Source organism: Dendronephthya gigantea, unplaced genomic scaffold (assembly GCF_004324835.1).
Source record: "Dendronephthya gigantea isolate DGI-Jeju-01 unplaced genomic scaffold, DenGig_1.0 000010F, whole genome shotgun sequence".
Lineage (NCBI taxonomy): Eukaryota > Metazoa > Cnidaria > Anthozoa > Malacalcyonacea > Nephtheidae > Dendronephthya > Dendronephthya gigantea.
Genome location: NW_021163020.1, coordinates 1,642,789 through 1,660,728, shown reverse-complemented (window position 1 = coordinate 1,660,728; position 17,940 = coordinate 1,642,789). Strand labels below are relative to the sequence as shown.

Below are 17,940 nucleotides of genomic sequence, written 5' to 3'. Positions count from 1 at the left end.
TTCCCTCCGATCGTATTCTGAGCGATCCAATCCGTGGTCGATTGTAAACAAAGAAATAATACCGTAGCAACAGAAAAATGTAAAGGTTTATAGTTTTTTTTGGTAATCTATAAAGTATGAGGTTAATATGATTCTGAGAAAAATATGTTGATTTATGTAGAGAGCAATTTATTTCAGGTGAACTACATTTTTATTGATATTGTGCAGTGATATTCAAAATGTCTTATAAAGCATATTAAAGTGTCATGTCTGTAGATCGTGATAACCAGCAGTGACCTTCTTTTCACCATTTTTTTTATTTATACTGTGATAATTTAGTTTAAAACATTCACTCTGGTGTGCAACTCCTACGATACTATCGCAAGGGGAAGAGCGTATTTACTGCACATCCTGTATGAACTGGGTAAAAGCCAACACCAATTCAGATTGAGATTCAAAGGAGAATATTTAAGGGATTGCCATACATTTGACGTAAGTCATCATGACATCTTATCTGCTTTCTAGCAATATCTACCACCTCATCTTCTCTTATCATTCACAAACTTTATTCTCTCAAAATCCTTCTGTCTTTTAAGGACTATGGAATCCTGGATAACTCTGTTATCAAAATGGTGCCTATGGCACGAACAAACGCAAATGTACGTCTTAGTAAAGATCTGTCTAACAAAATTTAAAATTTTAGTGTAAACCAACACAGAAGAATAACAAATTTGCATCATATTTGTTATTCTTTAGCAATTAAAGCTTGGATCAAAACATAGCATTAACATCGATGAAGATGTTCTAACACCTGGACCCAAGCCAGATCTGTTGCCAGATGGACATTTGCATGAAATACAAAAAGCTGTCAAACAGGAGGTTAAGATATTTAAAAGAAGGGAGAACCTTTTAGGATTTTTTAAGGTGCTATTTAGTGTCTTCTTTTGTAAACAACTAGTTCTTTAGGATCTTCCATGAGACCCAGAGTGTCAACAATACTTAAACAATAGTTTCTTTCTAGGCATTACTTTGGATTCATTTTCTTGCTGCATTTATGGCATTCTCCAGTTATTACTGGTATTCAGGATTTTGGTCAGGTGAGCCAACAAGGATCATGAAAGGCTAAAGGATACTTCAACTCATAACTCTTCTGCTCTTCATTTCCCTACTTCCAGGTGTCTTAATGTTGTTTGGCTTGTATTATTGTCCTACTTACTCGAAAATGGCCGGTTTTGTTGGGCGAAACAACATCAGGTGATTATAACCAGATCCTTGGAGAATACTCATGAAAAATGTTCTAAAAATCACCACTGAAACCTCAAAACTAACGACCACCTTTTGTTCCTATTCAGTCACAACCAATTCCTAACCTTTTTCGGCATTGGTTCAGCACTCCATTTCACAGGATCCCTTCTAATGGGTGTCTACCTTGTCTTAGAAGTACAGGTACGATTATCAAGAAATTGCCAATATACATAGCTACATCCAAGAATTCTTAATTTCAAATCATAAAAATTTCATCTTATTATTTACCTTACATCTTTAACTTTAGTCATACGCGTGCGGAGAAACCGAGGTTACTTGTAATAGGCAAAAAGAAGTACTAACTTGGTCAGGTAAGAATTTCTTTTCTCCAACGTTTTGGTGCCAAATTATGCCGCGAGAAGGTCCATAATGCGCTGTAATTTCAATTGTAATTTTGTTTTAAAAATATTGTTATCTTATAGTTGTGTTTTACTTGGGACACGCTGCATTCCTCCTTGCAAGTTTTATTCTCGTCTTGTTGCTATTCAGAAACTTCCAGTACGAGGTAAGTTATTATGTCAAAGTAGTTCTTGATGCGACTTCTATCAACAAATATTTGGTGGCATTACGTTTTTGACTCGTCTGCAATAGGTTGGTGACATCATTGTGGACAATTTAGTCCAATCCCGAGATCTTGATAAAGTGTTAAAAAGTGCCAAGTTGGGTGGAGTGAAGGAACGAAGAAACGCTGCATTTGAGATGGTCAGCCTTGTGGCAAGTAACATTGAAACAAAGATGGCAGTTGTGGATGAGGGAGGGTACGTAAAACAGCTCTAATTAGTCTAATAATATCAATGAGACGGCCAAAACTACTCAAACTGCATTGCACCTTACACAATCAATGACAAACGTACCTACTGGGAGGAGTGAAAGCAACTAACCACAGCCGGATAGTTGAGTTAAGAATATATTTTTACTCGTTATGTAATTTGTTCAGTCATATATGCCTTCTCTCTCTTTCAGATTACAAGTCCTTATCAACTTAGCCTTGTCCACGGATTCAGTGAGTATGAGAATATTTGTTCCTGCAGCCCAGCTACAAAGTGAACATCCATAACTATAAATTCTTTCACTTTGAGTACAAAATCACGTTTTTCATACTAATATAGGCAACACAGGAGTATGCGACAGAGGCGATTTCAGAAATGCTCACCGTTCCAACCATCCAGGTAAAATCATTATTTCGCTGTCACCTGATCCATTTTCCCCGATGCCATGTTTGAAAGATACCGTGTTTTATTCATGATATTTCTAGGCCAAGTTTGTTGAGGATGGTGGAATCCGTACGCTGTGTGCCCTACTTCGAAGCACCGATATGCGTGTTGTTACTGAAGCAGTGACTGCCATGTCGTACATTGTCGCCGATAATGAAGAAAATAGACTGTCGTTTATTTCTGACAACGGGTAGGCTGTATACATAAGCAGGAAGATGATGGTGATTATATTACTTATGGGAAATTTTACTTCCTAATTTTAGGTTAAACGATCTCTCTCATGTCTCAACCAAAGGTAAAAATGACTCTGAGATGGAAAACCTTTGAAATATTGGTATTTCTTGATGAACTGGCGTTGTGCATGACTTTAGTCTTTCTATTCATCTCGATTCTCGATAGAACCAGTACTTCTCGATAGACTCAGTACTTCAAAATCTTCTTCCTTTTATTTTTTAGTATCTGCACCGCTATCAAGAATCGTCGCTGGGATGTTTCTTGAGTTGGCTTTCAGCTCGGAAATTCGTTCAATAATGGCAACACAAAACACCCCAAGTATGTTTCTTGCATACGTCAAGGTCTCCTTAAGTTTACGTATTATTCTACGCATACATGCTAATATACCTCTTTATTCGAATTTTAGTCCATGCACTATTATCACTTTCCAAAGTAGATGATCATGAAACACTTCGTTTGGCTCTGCAAACATTGGAACTGCTAGCAATAGAAAACCCGGCTATCATATTGGCAAATGTACGTCATGCAGTTTAATCAAAAACTGAATTAAAAACTGAATTAACTGATGTTATAATATATCGTTCACGTTTTTCGTAACGTTTCAACATAGAACAACCTGCTTCTACAACTTCTATCAGTGACCAAGTTTGAAGAAGACGAACAACTCTACCTCCTGAGTGGCAAAATAATACTGTACTTTGCTTCAGAGGAAGACGTGCGTATACATATGCTGACCACTCATTCTTGTCTCAGTGCATGCCGTGGATATTCTTTGTCTGTTGCACTGTCTTCTTCCAAATTTTGATATCACTATACACTTTCACCCAATTTAGGCATGTCTAATGCTGGTTGAATCAGGCAAACTCAAATCAACTCTGCTTCAGTTTTCGCACACAACAAATGCGGCTCTCCAAACAGTTATAGCGAAGATTGTGTTGGCTGTCATTGATTCGTATGAAAACAAGTAAGTGCAAAGGCAAAGCAATCAACTACTTCTTAGAAGACGAAGTTAGCTTGTTTGATATTTTCGGAAGAAACTTCAATGTTCATTATACGATGAATTCCAGATTACTGGCAAGCCAATATACATTTTTTCCCAACTGAATATCGTTTAGAGATACAATTCTTGAGATGGGGCTAGATGAAGTCTTGCTGAACATCTATAACACAACCGACAACACAGCATGGGAGTTAATAGACCGGGCGTTGACTATATTACGAGATATTGCGCCGTACAGCAAAAAGTCTGATGGCAGTGTCATACAATCCGATGACGGTAGCGGACCAAGTACAAGTCAACAATCAGAGAAAGATAAATCTGGACTTGGAAAGAGGAAATGATGTACTTTTATGTGATGTTTATATATGTTCTCGTTTTTTTAGTGTGTCACTTAGTACTACATGTAAATAATTAAAAAGTAAGAATATACAATGCCCGACAACGTCAACGGTTTAATTTTTTTATCTTTGGAAAAAAGATTCCCTCTTGCCTGCAAATTATAGCTGCTTTGCAACATTTTGAACGTACTCCCTCTTTGAACGAACTAGCCCAAGCAGGAGGCTTAAAACTTGCCTTAAAATTATCCTATTCATAACATTAGACCAAAAACTTCAATCTTCTAGTTTTTTCAAAGCAGTTAAACCTGACTTTTTAAGAAAAGTCTTATTCTCTTCCAATATCTGCTTGAAGGTAGACAGCCATATCTTAACAAATTCAGCATACTTGTTAATTATTGTGCAGATGAATTTAGCAAATTTCAAACTTTTTGCATGTGAAAGAGACTGGAACTGTAACCAATTCACAAACTTCTCAAAATGTGAAATATCAAGATCTAATCTCCTGTCTAGAACTGTGACTAGAAAGTGTATCATGTGTTCATTCCATACTTCTTTCCTATCTGACTGTAGAAGCTTTTCCATGAAATACAACAGTGTATCATTCTTGAGGTTTTTTATAACTTTTACAGTTAAATCACATTGTGGCCACAAAAAAGATGTTGTGTTGAAAAGTGTAACCATGACACCATCAACAAACGATTTTGGATGTTTCTGTGCAAAGCTAGCCACAGCTGCAAGCAGATTACGTGACCCAGCCTGCTGTAAGGTAGATAACCATGACCCTATACAATATTCTGCAAATACGATGGTTGCTTGGAAGCTACTTTCTTTCTCTAATAACAAGAATTGTTTGATAAGCATGACAAGGGAGGTTTCAGGGATTGTAGAAACATCTAAAAATGTGCATATCTTCACCAAATCATTAGATGTATTTTCTAAAAAAACATTCAGAAATGCTTGGAAAATTACAGCATCAAGATCTTCCAAAGACCTTAAATGGTCTTTGAATGGTATATATTTTTCCAGGAAGGCATCTTCTTCAGATTGTTCTGGTTCCACACTTATTTCTACTTTCATCTCAGGGGGGTTAGGGATTTCAGTTGATTCAAGTGGTGACATTTCTGGTGAGTCATCAGAAATTTCTATCACTTCTGACTGGGAAACATTATCAATTTCCATGCTAGTCACTGGGTTACATCCATCTTGATCACTAATTAACTCTTTATTCTCCATAGCAACATTCCTTTGACTGTTGCTTGAAAATGCTGGCAATAACTCTAGCTTAGCAGTCAACAAAGAACTGCTTGCTGCTGAGCTATGCTTCAACTTTGAACAAAGATTGCCAAGTCTTATTTGATTCCTTTCAGAAATAAAATTACACGCGGAGACCTTTATACTTTTGGGGTTTTCTTCTCTGCTTTTCACCTGGATTTGAAGTATTGACACTAGAGCTGCAAACCAGTATTTTTTCATTTGGGGTAATGCCTCCAACATTGCCACAAAAATCTTGCGGAAAAATAAAGAGATGTTTTTTCTTTATTAAATCTATAGTTCTTTTTAGTTTTTAAATTGTCTTTTGAACAATTTACAAGCCAGCTACCTACCTTAATATCGTCAACAGGAATTTTTTCAGAATAATAAACAATAAAACCCAGCACATTTCTCTGCAATATCAACGTGAAACAAGAAAACTTCGACTGAAATATAACATGTTCGCCTAGTGCGACTGGAAACGACAGACACAACGACCTGATGAGGTCTGGCCAGTGCGGAGAAATGAAGTCTGTCTTAGATTTAACGATAGACTGAGAGTTATCCCGTAACCATTTCGTGCCTGAATGAACAGCAAGGCTTTCTCTAACATTCAAAGAAGCAAACAACCCTTGCCATGCTCGAGGAAAAGAAGAAATAAGCTCGTGTAGAAGTGATTCGCTCGGAAATTCTTCACATACGGCCGCCATCTTGATTTTCCCGCATCTTGATTTTCCCGCGTCTTGATTATCCCGCCCTTCCATACTTTTCCCGCCGAAACAACTTCCACCATCCACAGTGATAACCTTTGGTGTAATAGCCTTTCACAGTTGCGTTTAAGCGTTTATGAAACGCTTTTACAAAAGAGTTACGAAATGACAGTTAAATTGCCGACGTTCTCATTGAAATACAAACTTTCTGTCTTAGCCAATCAGAACGTTATTGATTACCAGTGGTTACTCGCGCATGCGCATAACTTACAAAACCACCAAACGTCGACCGTCCATGACATAGATAAGAATTTGGACAACTTTTGATACGCTATGTTCTCCCGGATTTCGGGTGTAATTCCTAATCTAGTTGCAATTTTTCAGTGAATTTTTCCGGCGAAGCGTTGCTCACGCATATTGCCCAAGTGATCTGAGCTCAAAAATAACTCAGCTAATAAAACTAATAAAATGAGATCAGCTGGCGCGCTTGATGGTAACAAGGCTCTGTTATTTTTTCACTGGTTATTTTTTATTTATACTTTGATAGTTCGTTTGATTTTTTATACGTTAACAATCGAAAGCTTTGTTTTGGCTTTTAGTCGAATTCCTTTTATCTGAGTTTTCACAACAGGTACAAACAGCCTCATTCCTTTATTCCCTGCAACGGGTAAACACGTGAACAAAACGGGTGATTTCTACTGAACTATAATATAACTCCTAGGAATTATAGTATAGCTCAGTGGTTATTTCACAATCAAGTATTATATATGCCATAGCCTGCAACGTACTCAAATTACTATGGAAACTAAGTGAGATGTATATTGAGCGATTCTTTCGGGAAACTTTAACTGCTATGTACAAGTTCCACGGGAAACGGGCGATAATAGTACCGGTAGTGATCTTCATAGGAGCTACCTTCTACCTATGGACTTGCTGTCATTTCGACCAATTATATCAGGCAGCATTTTTTACACAAGATCAGAAAGGAACGACAGCATGGCTAAAATTACAAGAAGATGTTCAGTGGTCCAAGATTGAACAAAGACCAAAACCCGACATGAAGGAAATTCACGATAGATGGATCGTTGTCACTTCAGTGGCGTCTCCCACGAATCAAGTGAAAAATCTATCAAAAATCAAAGAATGGAGACTTGTTGTTGTTGCTGACATCAAGACACCGAAGGACTGGGGGTAAGTGAAATAATGGGATTGCGCGCTGTTCACATTCCGACGTCGTATTGCTTCAGAAAGCTTACTAGCTATTTCTGCAATAGCGCATTCCCGTTTCTCTCTGTTTCTAAAATCTGTAGAATTCACATCGTATAAACACCTGTATTCTAGCCAAAATCAACCAGTTTGTCTTCCAATATGGCCTCAGCCACCAATTCGTTTTGCTTTGTTTGCACCGCTATCTTGGATGTTCGCTTTCGTCTATTACGCATGCGCTGTTAAGACAATCCATAAGCAGATAGCTTTCAGTTTGCCGCACACGGAAAGATTTCGGCACGCGAGGCAGAAATTATCAAACATGCTAGATATTTGCCGTAAGTGGAGACTAACAGATTTTCATCAATAGTCAGCAAAAATCAAATTTAAATTATTTTAAACTTTTACGTGCGTATACGTACATGCAAAACACGCGATATCCATGGAGGACAGCGACGCTGTTCCTTCTCAGCGCATTCAAATGAAATCAAGCATCTCTCGCTTTCAATATTACGCGACAGGGTGCTTTATTTCAATTATAGGGGTGCTTTATTTCAATTAGGGGTACTTTACCTTCTGTAGAAAGAACACAAAAGGTCGTTTGACCATGGATACATAAATATGTTATTTACCAGATTGGAGGTCCGTATAGGAAAATATTTCGGCGGAGAGACGTTTTTGAGCCCAAGGGAAATATTTCCCAATACGGACCGACTAACTGTTAAATATGATAGATTTTTTTTCTTGCGGCCGAATTAGTTTAGCGTTGGCTCTGTGCTTTTAAATCTCGCGCGCTCCGTACGGCCTCATACGGACCGCTCGCGTTGCCAATCAGATTGCAGGAAACGCTGAAATATGAATTCGGACCGCAAGAAAAAAATAAAAACTTTTACTTTTAATCCATATTTTAATCTTCTTACGCAGACTATATTATTTATGTTTAGCTACCCAAATGTGGTGTTCCTCAGCGTGGAGAAACAGAAGCAACTGGGTTACAGAACTACTGATCTCCTACCTTTTAAGAGTTATTCACGGAAAACCATCGGCTACCTTTATGCTATCGAACACGGCGCCAAAATTATCTACGAGACGGATGATGACAACTACCCATATGACGGAAACATTGGATTCAGACCAGAAGGCAAAGGCGATTTTCTGGTTTACGCCAGTAATCGCACTACCATTAACATTTACGAACATTTTGGGCAATCGAGTATATGGCCAAGAGGGTACCCCCTAGAGAATATTGGTGATCCAGTGCAACACACGTTTGTAAAATGCGGGGAGGTTATGCCACTCATACAACAAGGTGTGGTCAACGGGGATCCGGATGTGGACGCTATATTCCGTTTGACTCGCAAGGATAGTGGAGTTAAACTCGATGTTGAATTCGACTCAAATGCACCGCCAGTCTTATTGCCCCGAGGAAGCTATGCCCCGTTTAATTCTCAGAATACGTTGTTCTTATATGATGCATTTTGGGGACTAATGATGCCACCCGGACCTGCGATGCGGGTTACTGATATTTGGCGGGCCTATTTGGATAAGCGCATTTTGGAAGAAATTGATGGTTATTTGGCGTTTTTCGGACCTAATGCATACCAAGAGAGAAATGCGCACAGCTATCTTGACGATTTTATCGACGAGAAAGCGCTTTACCACGACGCAGGGCGTTTTATCGCTTTCCTAAGGAAATGGAACACGACAAAAACCCACTTTTTTGACCGAATTCTAGAATTAACAGTCGCTTGCGTGAAAGAAAAATTCCTTGAGCCAATCGATGCGCATGTTATGAAAGCATGGTTGTCGGATCTTATCAGTATAGGGTATAAGATACCCGAATTACAAGATCAAAAAGTCCCATGTAGAAAGGTATTAGAGCCACCGAAAGTTCTGAGATTCAAAGAAAAACCATCATCGTATAATGGTTTGGGGAAAAAACTCAAGAATATTTTTTAGTTCATTCTCGTTTTTATGACGTTTTCTATTGCTTACTAACGCTTTTTATTTCATTAGTTTAACCATATTTATTGTAAGCAGTAGTTGCGTGTAGTATCTTTTTCTATTTGCGTGTCAATTCACAAGACTCGTGAGACACTAAATTTGTGAGAATTGGTTTAATAAAAAACCATAAATTAGTTTACTCTGATTCAAAATCTGCAAGAACAAAATTATCAGTAGCTTAACCAAACTATTTTTACAATGAACATTTACTGACTAGGTCGATTGTTCGTTGTTTTAATCACCGAGTGGACCGTAGTTTTGTGTTTACGACGCAGATCTTAAACGACATCATCAGCGTTCTTTGACCACTCGAGTACAACGTTGTGGTATTTTTGAAAGTATTCAGTGTCACAGTCTTGACCAATTTTCTTGCTCTACCGATGTCTCTCTCGGTTGTCACCTGTTCCCATCCGTTTAGGTGGTCGGTCAAATTCATGTTCCATTGACCGCTTCCTTCCCCGGTTTTCAACATTACCGTGCCCTGGGGGGCTACCGAGATTTACAGGGGGAGCATCCAATAGACTCATAAGAGGTTTAATTCCGGTTTCCCCTGCAGCCTGTGGCCCATCATTACGACCTCCTCCGGATTTTCCTTGTATCGTTTCGGTGTGGGGTTGATCTCGGGGTCCTCTACCAAATCCTTGTTTATCGGAACGTATATCATTCCGGCCGTCCTGAAATCGACCATGATCTCGTCTTCTATCAGGTGGACGGTGATTGCTCGATCCAGAGTCATGTGGGGGACCGTCATGAGATGGCGGACCTCGGGCAAGAAACATGTCAGGTATTGGTAATAGTCCAGGTTTTTCATTAACGGGCAGATCCTTTTCATCTGAAAACGAACCATCTGATTGTCGCCCAGAGTCCTGACGGTCGAACGAGTTGCGACCACCACTTCTCGAAGGACGATCCCCTGAAAAACCCTCAAATGATGGCCGATCTTTAGGGCGGCTCATGTCTGATCTATCATGAGAAGAACGTTCTTCTTTTAGGCCCATTTCTGACCTGTCGAAGGGTGGGCGGTCACTGTCCCCTGGGCGATCTCGTGACGAACGGTCTTGTCTATCACGCGACTCATACGGCGGTCGGTCTCCACGTCGGTCCGCTTCGGATCTATCACGATCCCCTTTTCTTCCAATGCCACGGCCTGAATCAGGACCGTGATGCCGGTCCATATCGGATCTACCATGAGGTGGTCGATCCGGACCAGCCATGTCCGGCTGTGGGGGTCGAAAGAGACGCCCAACTGCAGAGCTTGTAATGTTCTCCAACGTTAACATACCGCGTTGCAATTCTTGGATGTGTGTTTGAAAATCACCTAGGATTCCAGGTGCGTCCGGGTCAGAGGTGCGGCGCTCTTGCTTCACTGGAGGACTATCTCGTGGTGAATTGTCACGACTTCTTCTCAAGAAACTTTCCCTCGCTTCTGAGGCTCCACGATGATCACCTTCTGGTGATTTCAGCTCCGCTTTCGGTTGACCCGGACGTGGCTTTTGAAAATGCGGAGGTCTAGAACCGCGCGGTCCAAACGAACGACCTGTGTCGTTGTTTACCGTTCGAGGTCCAAAGTTCGAGCTATCTCGTGGGCTCGAAGGACCAAGAGGTATATTTAGGGGTGGCCTGGGGTCTCCACGGGGGCCATCGGGACGTATACTGGAATCGTTCTGGAGTCCTCGTGGTCGTGGCCCATCCCGTGTACCGTCTCTTGGTCCATGTTGGCTTGACGTAGAGAAGTTCGTAGGCGGGATGTTCAGAGGGGGTCTCGGGCCTCCACGTGGCCCGTCTCTTGGTCCATGTTGTCCTGGGGGGAAATCGGTTGATCTTGATCCTCCATGTGGTGTTTCATGCTGTCCTTCATGCGATCCATCGTGTGAATCGTCTCTTGGTCTTGAGCCCCCTGATGTGCTATCTCTTCGTGGCTCTTCTTTTATGCCGTCTGGAGCAGAATCGTTTTGCCTTGACGCTCCATAATGACGCTCCTCTGAACGCACGTTGGGACCACGTCGCCCTGGTCTTTGGCCTTCATGCGGGTGATCTGCACGTGCATTGGAATCAGCTGACAGTCCATGTGGCTCTCCTTGCGGACCATCGTGCCGACCAGGAATATTCAAGGGCGGCTTTGGTCCTCCATGGGAGTCCTCTGAACGCATGTTAGAACTGTTTGGGGCTCCCCGTGATTGGGTTCCTCCATGAGGTCCATACTGACTGATAGAGATGTCGTGAGACCTTGGGACACCATAAGGGCCATCTGGACGTACATGGGGACTGGATGGATCTCCATGTGGCCGTGGCCCTTCATGTTGTCCATCTCTATGCCCATAGTTATTAGGGGGTTTGTTCTGGGGGTTCGGTCCCCCTTGGGGTCCGTAAGGTTCAAACGGGCCTCCACGTGATGCATGATGCGGTCCACTCCATGGCCCAGGGTGCGGCCCTCTTTGGGCTCCAAAACCACCTCTTGGCCCTTCATGCATGCCACCACGTGGACCAGGGAAACGCGCATATTGGTTTGGCGGGAATGAACCCGCTGGTCCAAAATTTGCATTTGGATCTCCAATTCTCGGCCCGGATGGTCCGCGAAAATCAAATCCATGTCTGGGTCCAAATGGTGGATGGTTACCTGGATGGTTTGTAAGAGGTGGGCGAATCCCTGAAGGTGGATAGTGGCTCTGATTTGGCGGAATCGGAAGACGCGTGGGCAAACGAAGTTTAGGTGGTTCCCGAAGGTTTGAAATTTTGTACCCTATATAAAAACCGAAAGGAAATTGATTGATTTTGGACACTTTTAGTGGTTTTATAAATTGTTGCAAGAATTACCGTCATTTTCTTGTTTAATTTGGATATTTGCGTTTGGCATATCAAGGCCCGGGATACCAAAACGATTTTCAAAGTTAGAACGAGAGAAAGCTGGTGGATACGGGAGTTCTGATGAAGTCGCCGTTGATGGTTTACCAACCGCCATCTTATCTAAGAATGGGATAAACTAGAAGTTGATCGCCCGAATTATACATACAAGCAGGCAGGCAGGCAGGCCGGCACGAAGTAACATGATAAACTGCAACTTCATATCTACCTTTACCGGATTCTCCATACAAATGTGCATCAACATCTCTGGAGTCAGGGAGAACAACATTGCTAGCTGTGACAGGAAGTCCAACTCCTGGAATGACTTGACTTGCATCATACGCCGCAAGCGCTGGTACAGATGCGTGAGATGTTCCCTCCTCGCTCGCTAACGGATCATAGAAGAATGAACATTAACATAAATATTTTGCAAGAGAGCCCAGAAACAAATGATCTAGCTACAGAGTGGACTGCGTTAATTTTGAAACGTACTAAAATCTCCATCCTCCTGACTTCCTTGAATGTCCAGGTTATATTTATCGATCATCGTGTCACCCGGACGATTTCTTGCCCAAAATTTGCTGCAACATAAAAATAAAGTTTAAGACCAATTCATAGGTGAACGCTCACACACCGGTTATCAATACCATTCTACCTTGTATGATCGTTAGATCCCGAGCATAGTATGTGCCCAAGAGGATGCCACGAGAGACTCCAAACAATGCCTTCATGGGCTTTGTCCATGGTCCCTGCTTTCTCATCGACACTGAAAATCAAACGTTTAAAAAAATCATTTCTTCGGCTATCAAATAACATTATTATTTGATAAAACATACCCAGTCAACCAAAACATGAGCGAGCCATCTGACCCTCCACTCGCAAACAGCGTTTCATGAACAGGATGCCAAGCAACCACTAAAATTAAAGACATATTTTCGCTTGTATTTTTCCCCAAAAAAAAAACGTACTCAAATGGTCCTTTTATCATTTTATGAAGTAACGGAACCTGTCGCTTCTTTCTTATGTCCACGGAATGTCTGTAGTTCTTTCATCATACGGATATCGAATAACTTCAGCAGATGGTCCCTTGAACCAGTTACCAACCAATTTCCGTTTTTGTTCCATTTTGCTGTCATCACTGTACTTTTATGACAATGCCTAGTATGATCGAAAAAATATCAAATGCGGACTACTGATAAGAGCTATATTAAACTTAAATGAAGCAAATGAAGCATTTAACTCAACGCGCTGAAAGCCATCTTAACTCATAGACATCATAAAGTGCTCCTATATATTATCTATAATTATCACATACTCACAGTGTAGTTATACTATTTCCAGTTTTAGGATCCCAGAGTTTAACTGGTTGTTGACTGTCTTTACTACCAGAAACGATAAGACCTTTTGTTGGATGCCAATCAACACATTTTACATCCGCGCCATGACCTAACAAAACGTTAATTTTTATTCAACAGAATCTTAAAGATCGTGGAGAACTTAAATCTACTTCTTGTTTGTATTTGGCCAGGATAACCTGACAAGGAAAAAACGTTTAGGCGAAGGGTTCGTGATCTGCAGACTCGTTGCTTGTTATATATATTTTTTAACTAGTAGTATATTTTCGTTATCTCCATTCCAGACTGTGAGACTGTACCCAATAATCCTGTGTGTCTTATGTGTATGCCCGGACTTATAAAAACAGAAACGCGAGGTGAATGCTAGGACTAGATATTTAGATTTTAGCACAGTAGGTCTATCTAATTCTTTGAGGGAAGACGGTTGTAATCGCGAACATATGCAACGAACATAGAAAAACGTTGTCATTTGCTTTTAATAAATGTTAAAATACTGCTGTTTGTCCCTTAGTTTGCCGTGTATACTTCAACAACTCGAGAACACCTTTCCTAGCACTTTCTTGAGACGTGACGTTTCTCCGGTTACGAAGGGCTAGTCCGCAGAAATGCCTAATTATCTATTGTTTTTAATGCGGCACTCTCGGAGCACGAAAACTCTGTCCAAATATGGAATATTTACTCCTGGTGGGAGTATCAATGAGATGTGACCTCCACTTAGGTGAAATGTGATATCCATTTGGCCAGAGGTACAGGTTTATACATATGCCACGTACTTTGACACGTTAATATTAAAATAGGGCATGTCTTTGCAACTGCCAATTTCATGATGGCCAAATTCTACCGCTCCCATGCGTTGAATGACTACACCTTATATAAGACCTCGATCTTTCAACATTTATAGATTGTTTTTCACGGAAAGATAGGAATCTAAGATGGGACTCGTTGGTTAATGTTGTGAGAAAATATACCAACCTTTCAACTCTCGCTCTTCAATACATCTGTAAAAGTCCCAGACTTTCACCAGACCATCGTCGGAACACGACGCAAATTTGTTGTCGGACGGAGAAAAACTATGTAGTGTAATGAGAAAAACTACTATAGAATACTGTTTGCGCAAACTCTTGACCCTTGAATTGTCGCTTACTCAAGATGTTTGTAATATGCTTTGTATACTAAGAACACGTTAACCTTTTTACTAAAGTCGCATATCGCTTCGTTGAACAACGTTAATAATATTAATCTAATAAAACCTACGTAACCACTATAGACCCAAGAAATTTCCCAACCCAGAGTAGGATCAAACCATACGTTTATTATTTAGAAATTTCCCGTTTTATGCAAGTTAGTGTGTCTTTATACATTTAGTAGATTTATCACCGAGATAAAATGAAACGAATGAATTCACAATCTACAAAATTGATTAGGATACAAGCGTATTGTGTAGAGTATCAAACTAATCAAGAAATAGGAAATCACAGGAACAAAGTAATGAAGACATATGATCCAGTTTTGAAAATTCCGTCAGTGCGTGATGATGTTGGTTATGTTAATTGACAAGTCGGTAAATATGAAGTGTGTTAATATGAAATTAAAATATCTTCTTGGTCTCTTGTTGGGTATCAATTGTTAAAGCACAAGGCAAATAAGGATTTAACCATTCTGAGGAATTAAGATCTGTCCACAATCATTACCAGAAATGGTCAGATTATTCAGTAAAATTTTCCAAAGTCATTTTAATTGTACTTAATGTAGGAAGGTTGAACAATTCAATATCACAAAGTAGTAAAGTTAGAGTGGGAAGAACTGTCAGTACATTTCAATGTTACTTTTGCGGAAATCAAATCCCAGCTCAATATATGTTTAGTTTTAATGCAAAGCTGTTTTTTAACATTTCACAGGAAAACATTACCATACATACAGCAGTCATGAAATGTAAGGCTATAAGCTTGTTCATAGTTATTTCAAATGCATACATGGAAGGATAAATGTAATCAATCTCAATCAAATCGATTATGGATCAAGACTACCACAAGTAATCACAATAACCAACAGGATATAAATAATGACAAGAGGTTGACACATGGAAAAAGAGAAACAAATGAAGATACAAGGGAATGGTTCAATGAATATAATTTTTGAAGATATGACCATCATACAATTGTTTTTCATCAAATCATATGATAATCTGCAATATGCTGAATGCAATGGCTTTTTCATGAAGAAAACATAAGTCATTAGGATAGATACAAGACAAAAAACAAGAGATATGGAGATACCTCATGAATGCTAATGATGCAGAGGAAGAAAGGATGGGGGATCGCTTAAGAAGGATGCTTAAGATTCATTTTAAAAAGATAAAAATGGACTATTTCAGTTTTTGAATAATTCACAGAATTCCAGCCATACTTCTAGTACAGCTATTCTATGAAACATTCATGATAAAATAGCCGATTTAAATCTATGTCAATCAAGTAATATATTTTGTTTTATTTTAATTCTCATAAATATACCTTTCAATAAAAATATGATAGAAGTAAATATATCAAAACATACGAAAGTAAATATATCAAAACATATGGATCTACAATAAACTAACAAGAACAAAGAATGAATATTTTCTAATCTAAATTTATGATAGCCTATGAAAAATGAAATCCAGTTGGATTTTGAAACACTGGAGTTCCATGCCCACCTTAGTCCTCGAACAGGTTCTTTATGTGCTTCGTACATCTTAACATTGTTCATATTTGACTGCCAATATTTCACAAAACCACCATGGTCACCAGTCAATAACCATAGGTCGTTATTACTCCATACCATGGAGCGTACAGCTCGATCATGAGCCTAAGTGACATTGAAGATTCAAATTAGAGATGAAGAAGACTTGATTTTATATTTAAACTTAATTAGTCCTTTTCATGGTGATAGGCAATTATTGGGGTACATGTACCTTAAAAAAAGCTTGAATCATATATTATACCTGTAAAATTGTCTCAAAGTTAAATGTTAGTCCATTCCATAACGTGAATTCTCCACTAGATGCGCCTGTGACTAAGCGACGCCCTTCTGGGGTCCACTAAAAGAATGATGATAAGGAAATTATATATCAATAGTAATTTAATGACACATGGTAGACTCTAGTGAAAATATACACAATACTCACCACAACGCAAAATATGGGGCAACGTAGTTTATTTGTAGAGGTCCGTACAAACTTGGTTGTGACAGCATTCATTGGATTCTTGATGTAACCACAGGGTGGTACAATCTATAAAACAATGATGGTACAATCATAGAATGTCAGGTGTTAGGGCTAAGGATGTATTAGTGAATCATTTGTAATGGATAGAACTGCATGATTCTTTGAAAATATATTATCTCTCTTATCCTGGAAATATAAAACAGGATTTATGGGGAATAAGGCAGTTCTATCAATGTGACAATGTTCACTTATAATAATATATTCTTACATCAACATTGTATATTTCTTGAGGTTGCAAAGTATGCTGATTTCGTGAGCTCTTGAACCATTTTCTACTCTGAAAATGAAATTCAAAAACACAGCTTTAATAAATGGCAAATGCACAGAGCAAAATAGAAATGGAAGGCTTCCACAACAGCTAGCTTTCACACCTCTAAGAATCGGATGACTGATGAATTATAATCAACCGTTCTTCTTTGCATAGTTTTTCTCATCCTTTTCCCATCATAGGTTAGACCTTGTCCAGGTATCCCAGCGGCGACACCTTGTGCCAATTGTGCTGCTGCTGCTGGGGGAATTTGACCAGATTGTACTGTACCAACAACGCCAGCGTTTTGGAGCAGAACTGCCTGTTTTTGGGCATGCTCTGGTGCTTGAAAGTGTGTAGCAGTATTAGGTGGTGCCTGAACGGTAGTCGGAGAAGTGCTCTCGGTTGTGGGGACCGTTGCAGCATCGTTTGCAATATTTGTAATCGTCGATGACGCTTCAAGACCTGGCAGATTTGCCGCGGTTTTTGCGACGAATTTGTACTGCGAGGTCGGATCAACGTACATCATTTTTTCAGAAAAATACTTCGCTTTCTTCTAAGTTCTTCTTCTGTTACATAGCTGAAGAAAAAAGCCACAAAAAACGCGAAATAAGACTGTTCATTTCGTGAAAACTTTTTCCTGCAAATGCCGCCATTTTCGCCAACATCGTGGTCGCTGCAGTCACGTGTTTTGGCAATTGCGCATGCCTCAATTGACGCTCATTCGTGCTTCCAATTTCTCTCTGATAATTTCTCAACTTCGTATTTCTTTATTAAAGCTTTTGAGAAATGTTTAAAAAAATTAATATATAATATTAGGTTTTTTGCTTTGAGATTACTTTCAAATTTACTTCGGAATTGAGAAATTTTTCCTAGTTTTCTAATTTTTAAGAGTTATGTTATAAACTGCAATCTATAGTAATATAGTTACAAACAGAATGCTAACTTCCAAAAATTTTCATCCAACTTCCAGCCGATGTGAAACTGTAAAAGA

General features: G+C 39.5%; 4 protein-coding genes across 5 annotated transcripts; 2 read left to right on the top strand and 2 right to left on the bottom strand.

Annotated features, from left to right (window-relative positions):
* Positions 1-42: 42 nt before the first annotated feature.
* LOC114518225 lies at positions 43-4,170 on the top strand. The gene is made up of 19 exons (XM_028538185.1): positions 43-177; positions 319-471; positions 576-638; positions 736-903; positions 1,001-1,076; positions 1,155-1,233; positions 1,332-1,425; positions 1,532-1,595; positions 1,707-1,789; positions 1,876-2,042; positions 2,248-2,287; positions 2,394-2,453; positions 2,540-2,688; positions 2,762-2,793; positions 2,955-3,050; positions 3,139-3,248; positions 3,343-3,447; positions 3,566-3,696; positions 3,848-4,170. Exons 1-19 carry the CDS (start codon positions 145-147, stop codon positions 4,071-4,073), a joined length of 1,929 nt encoding a protein of 642 aa, XP_028393986.1. The 5' UTR covers positions 43-144; the 3' UTR covers positions 4,074-4,170.
* Positions 4,084-6,031, bottom strand: LOC114517938. Its single transcript, XM_028537791.1, has 2 exons — positions 5,675-6,031; positions 4,084-5,576 (listed from the first exon to the last, which is right to left on the bottom strand). The coding sequence occupies exons 1-2, from the start codon at positions 6,029-6,031 to the stop codon at positions 4,344-4,346; spliced, it is 1,590 nt and encodes a 529-aa protein (XP_028393592.1). The 3' UTR covers positions 4,084-4,343.
* A 670-nt stretch (positions 6,032-6,701) lies between these two features.
* On the top strand, positions 6,702-9,212 carry LOC114518229 (probable glycosyltransferase STELLO1). Its single transcript, XM_028538188.1, has 2 exons — positions 6,702-7,222; positions 8,182-9,212. The coding sequence occupies exons 1-2, from the start codon at positions 6,846-6,848 to the stop codon at positions 9,194-9,196; spliced, it is 1,392 nt and encodes a 463-aa protein (XP_028393989.1). The 5' UTR covers positions 6,702-6,845; the 3' UTR covers positions 9,197-9,212.
* Positions 9,213-9,273: 61 nt separating this feature from the next.
* Positions 9,274-17,909, bottom strand: LOC114518224 (pre-mRNA 3' end processing protein WDR33-like). Of its 2 annotated transcripts, XM_028538184.1 has the most exons (15): positions 17,893-17,909; positions 17,071-17,526; positions 16,908-16,976; positions 16,601-16,705; positions 16,418-16,513; positions 16,130-16,281; positions 14,410-14,507; positions 13,402-13,528; positions 13,089-13,240; positions 12,919-12,997; positions 12,738-12,848; positions 12,575-12,663; positions 12,312-12,470; positions 12,056-12,205; positions 9,274-11,981 (listed from the first exon to the last, which is right to left on the bottom strand). In XM_028538184.1, exons 2-15 carry the CDS (start codon positions 17,473-17,475, stop codon positions 9,616-9,618), a joined length of 4,158 nt encoding a protein of 1,385 aa, XP_028393985.1. In that variant the 5' UTR covers positions 17,476-17,526; positions 17,893-17,909; the 3' UTR covers positions 9,274-9,615. The 2 variants fall into 2 exon arrangements, with proteins under 2 accessions (XP_028393985.1, XP_028393984.1); XM_028538183.1 differs by lacking the exon at positions 17,893-17,909 and having other exon boundaries at positions 17,071-17,692.
* Positions 17,910-17,940: the final 31 nt, after the last annotated feature.

Bases quoted from the DNA above. Each gene is read 5' to 3' on its own strand.
- LOC114518229 (XM_028538188.1), top strand. From the start codon at position 6,846: ATGTATATTGAGCGATTCTTTCGGGAAACTTTAACTGCTATGTACAAG. The intron at 7,223-8,181 runs GTAAGTGAAATA...ATTTATGTTTAG, and splicing joins AAGACACCGAAGGACTGGGG to CTACCCAAATGTGGTGTTCC.
- LOC114518225 (XM_028538185.1), top strand. From the start codon at position 145: ATGTTGATTTATGTAGAGAGCAATTTATTTCAG. The intron at 639-735 runs GTACGTCTTAGT...GTTATTCTTTAG, and splicing joins TGGCACGAACAAACGCAAAT to CAATTAAAGCTTGGATCAAA. The intron at 1,077-1,154 runs GTGAGCCAACAA...CCCTACTTCCAG, and splicing joins GTATTCAGGATTTTGGTCAG to GTGTCTTAATGTTGTTTGGC.
- LOC114517938 (XM_028537791.1), bottom strand. From the start codon at position 6,031: ATGGCGGCCGTATGTGAAGAATTTCCGAGCGAATCACTTCTACACGAG. The intron at 5,577-5,674 runs GTAGGTAGCTGG...TTTTTCCGCAAG, and splicing joins TTCCTGTTGACGATATTAAG to ATTTTTGTGGCAATGTTGGA.
- LOC114518224 (XM_028538184.1), bottom strand. From the start codon at position 17,475: ATGATGTACGTTGATCCGACCTCGCAGTACAAATTCGTCGCAAAAACC. The intron at 16,514-16,600 runs GTGAGTATTGTG...TCATTCTTTTAG, and splicing joins GCCCCATATTTTGCGTTGTG to TGGACCCCAGAAGGGCGTCG. The intron at 12,471-12,574 runs GTACGTTTCAAA...ATGATCCGTTAG, and splicing joins TCAGGAGGATGGAGATTTTA to CGAGCGAGGAGGGAACATCT.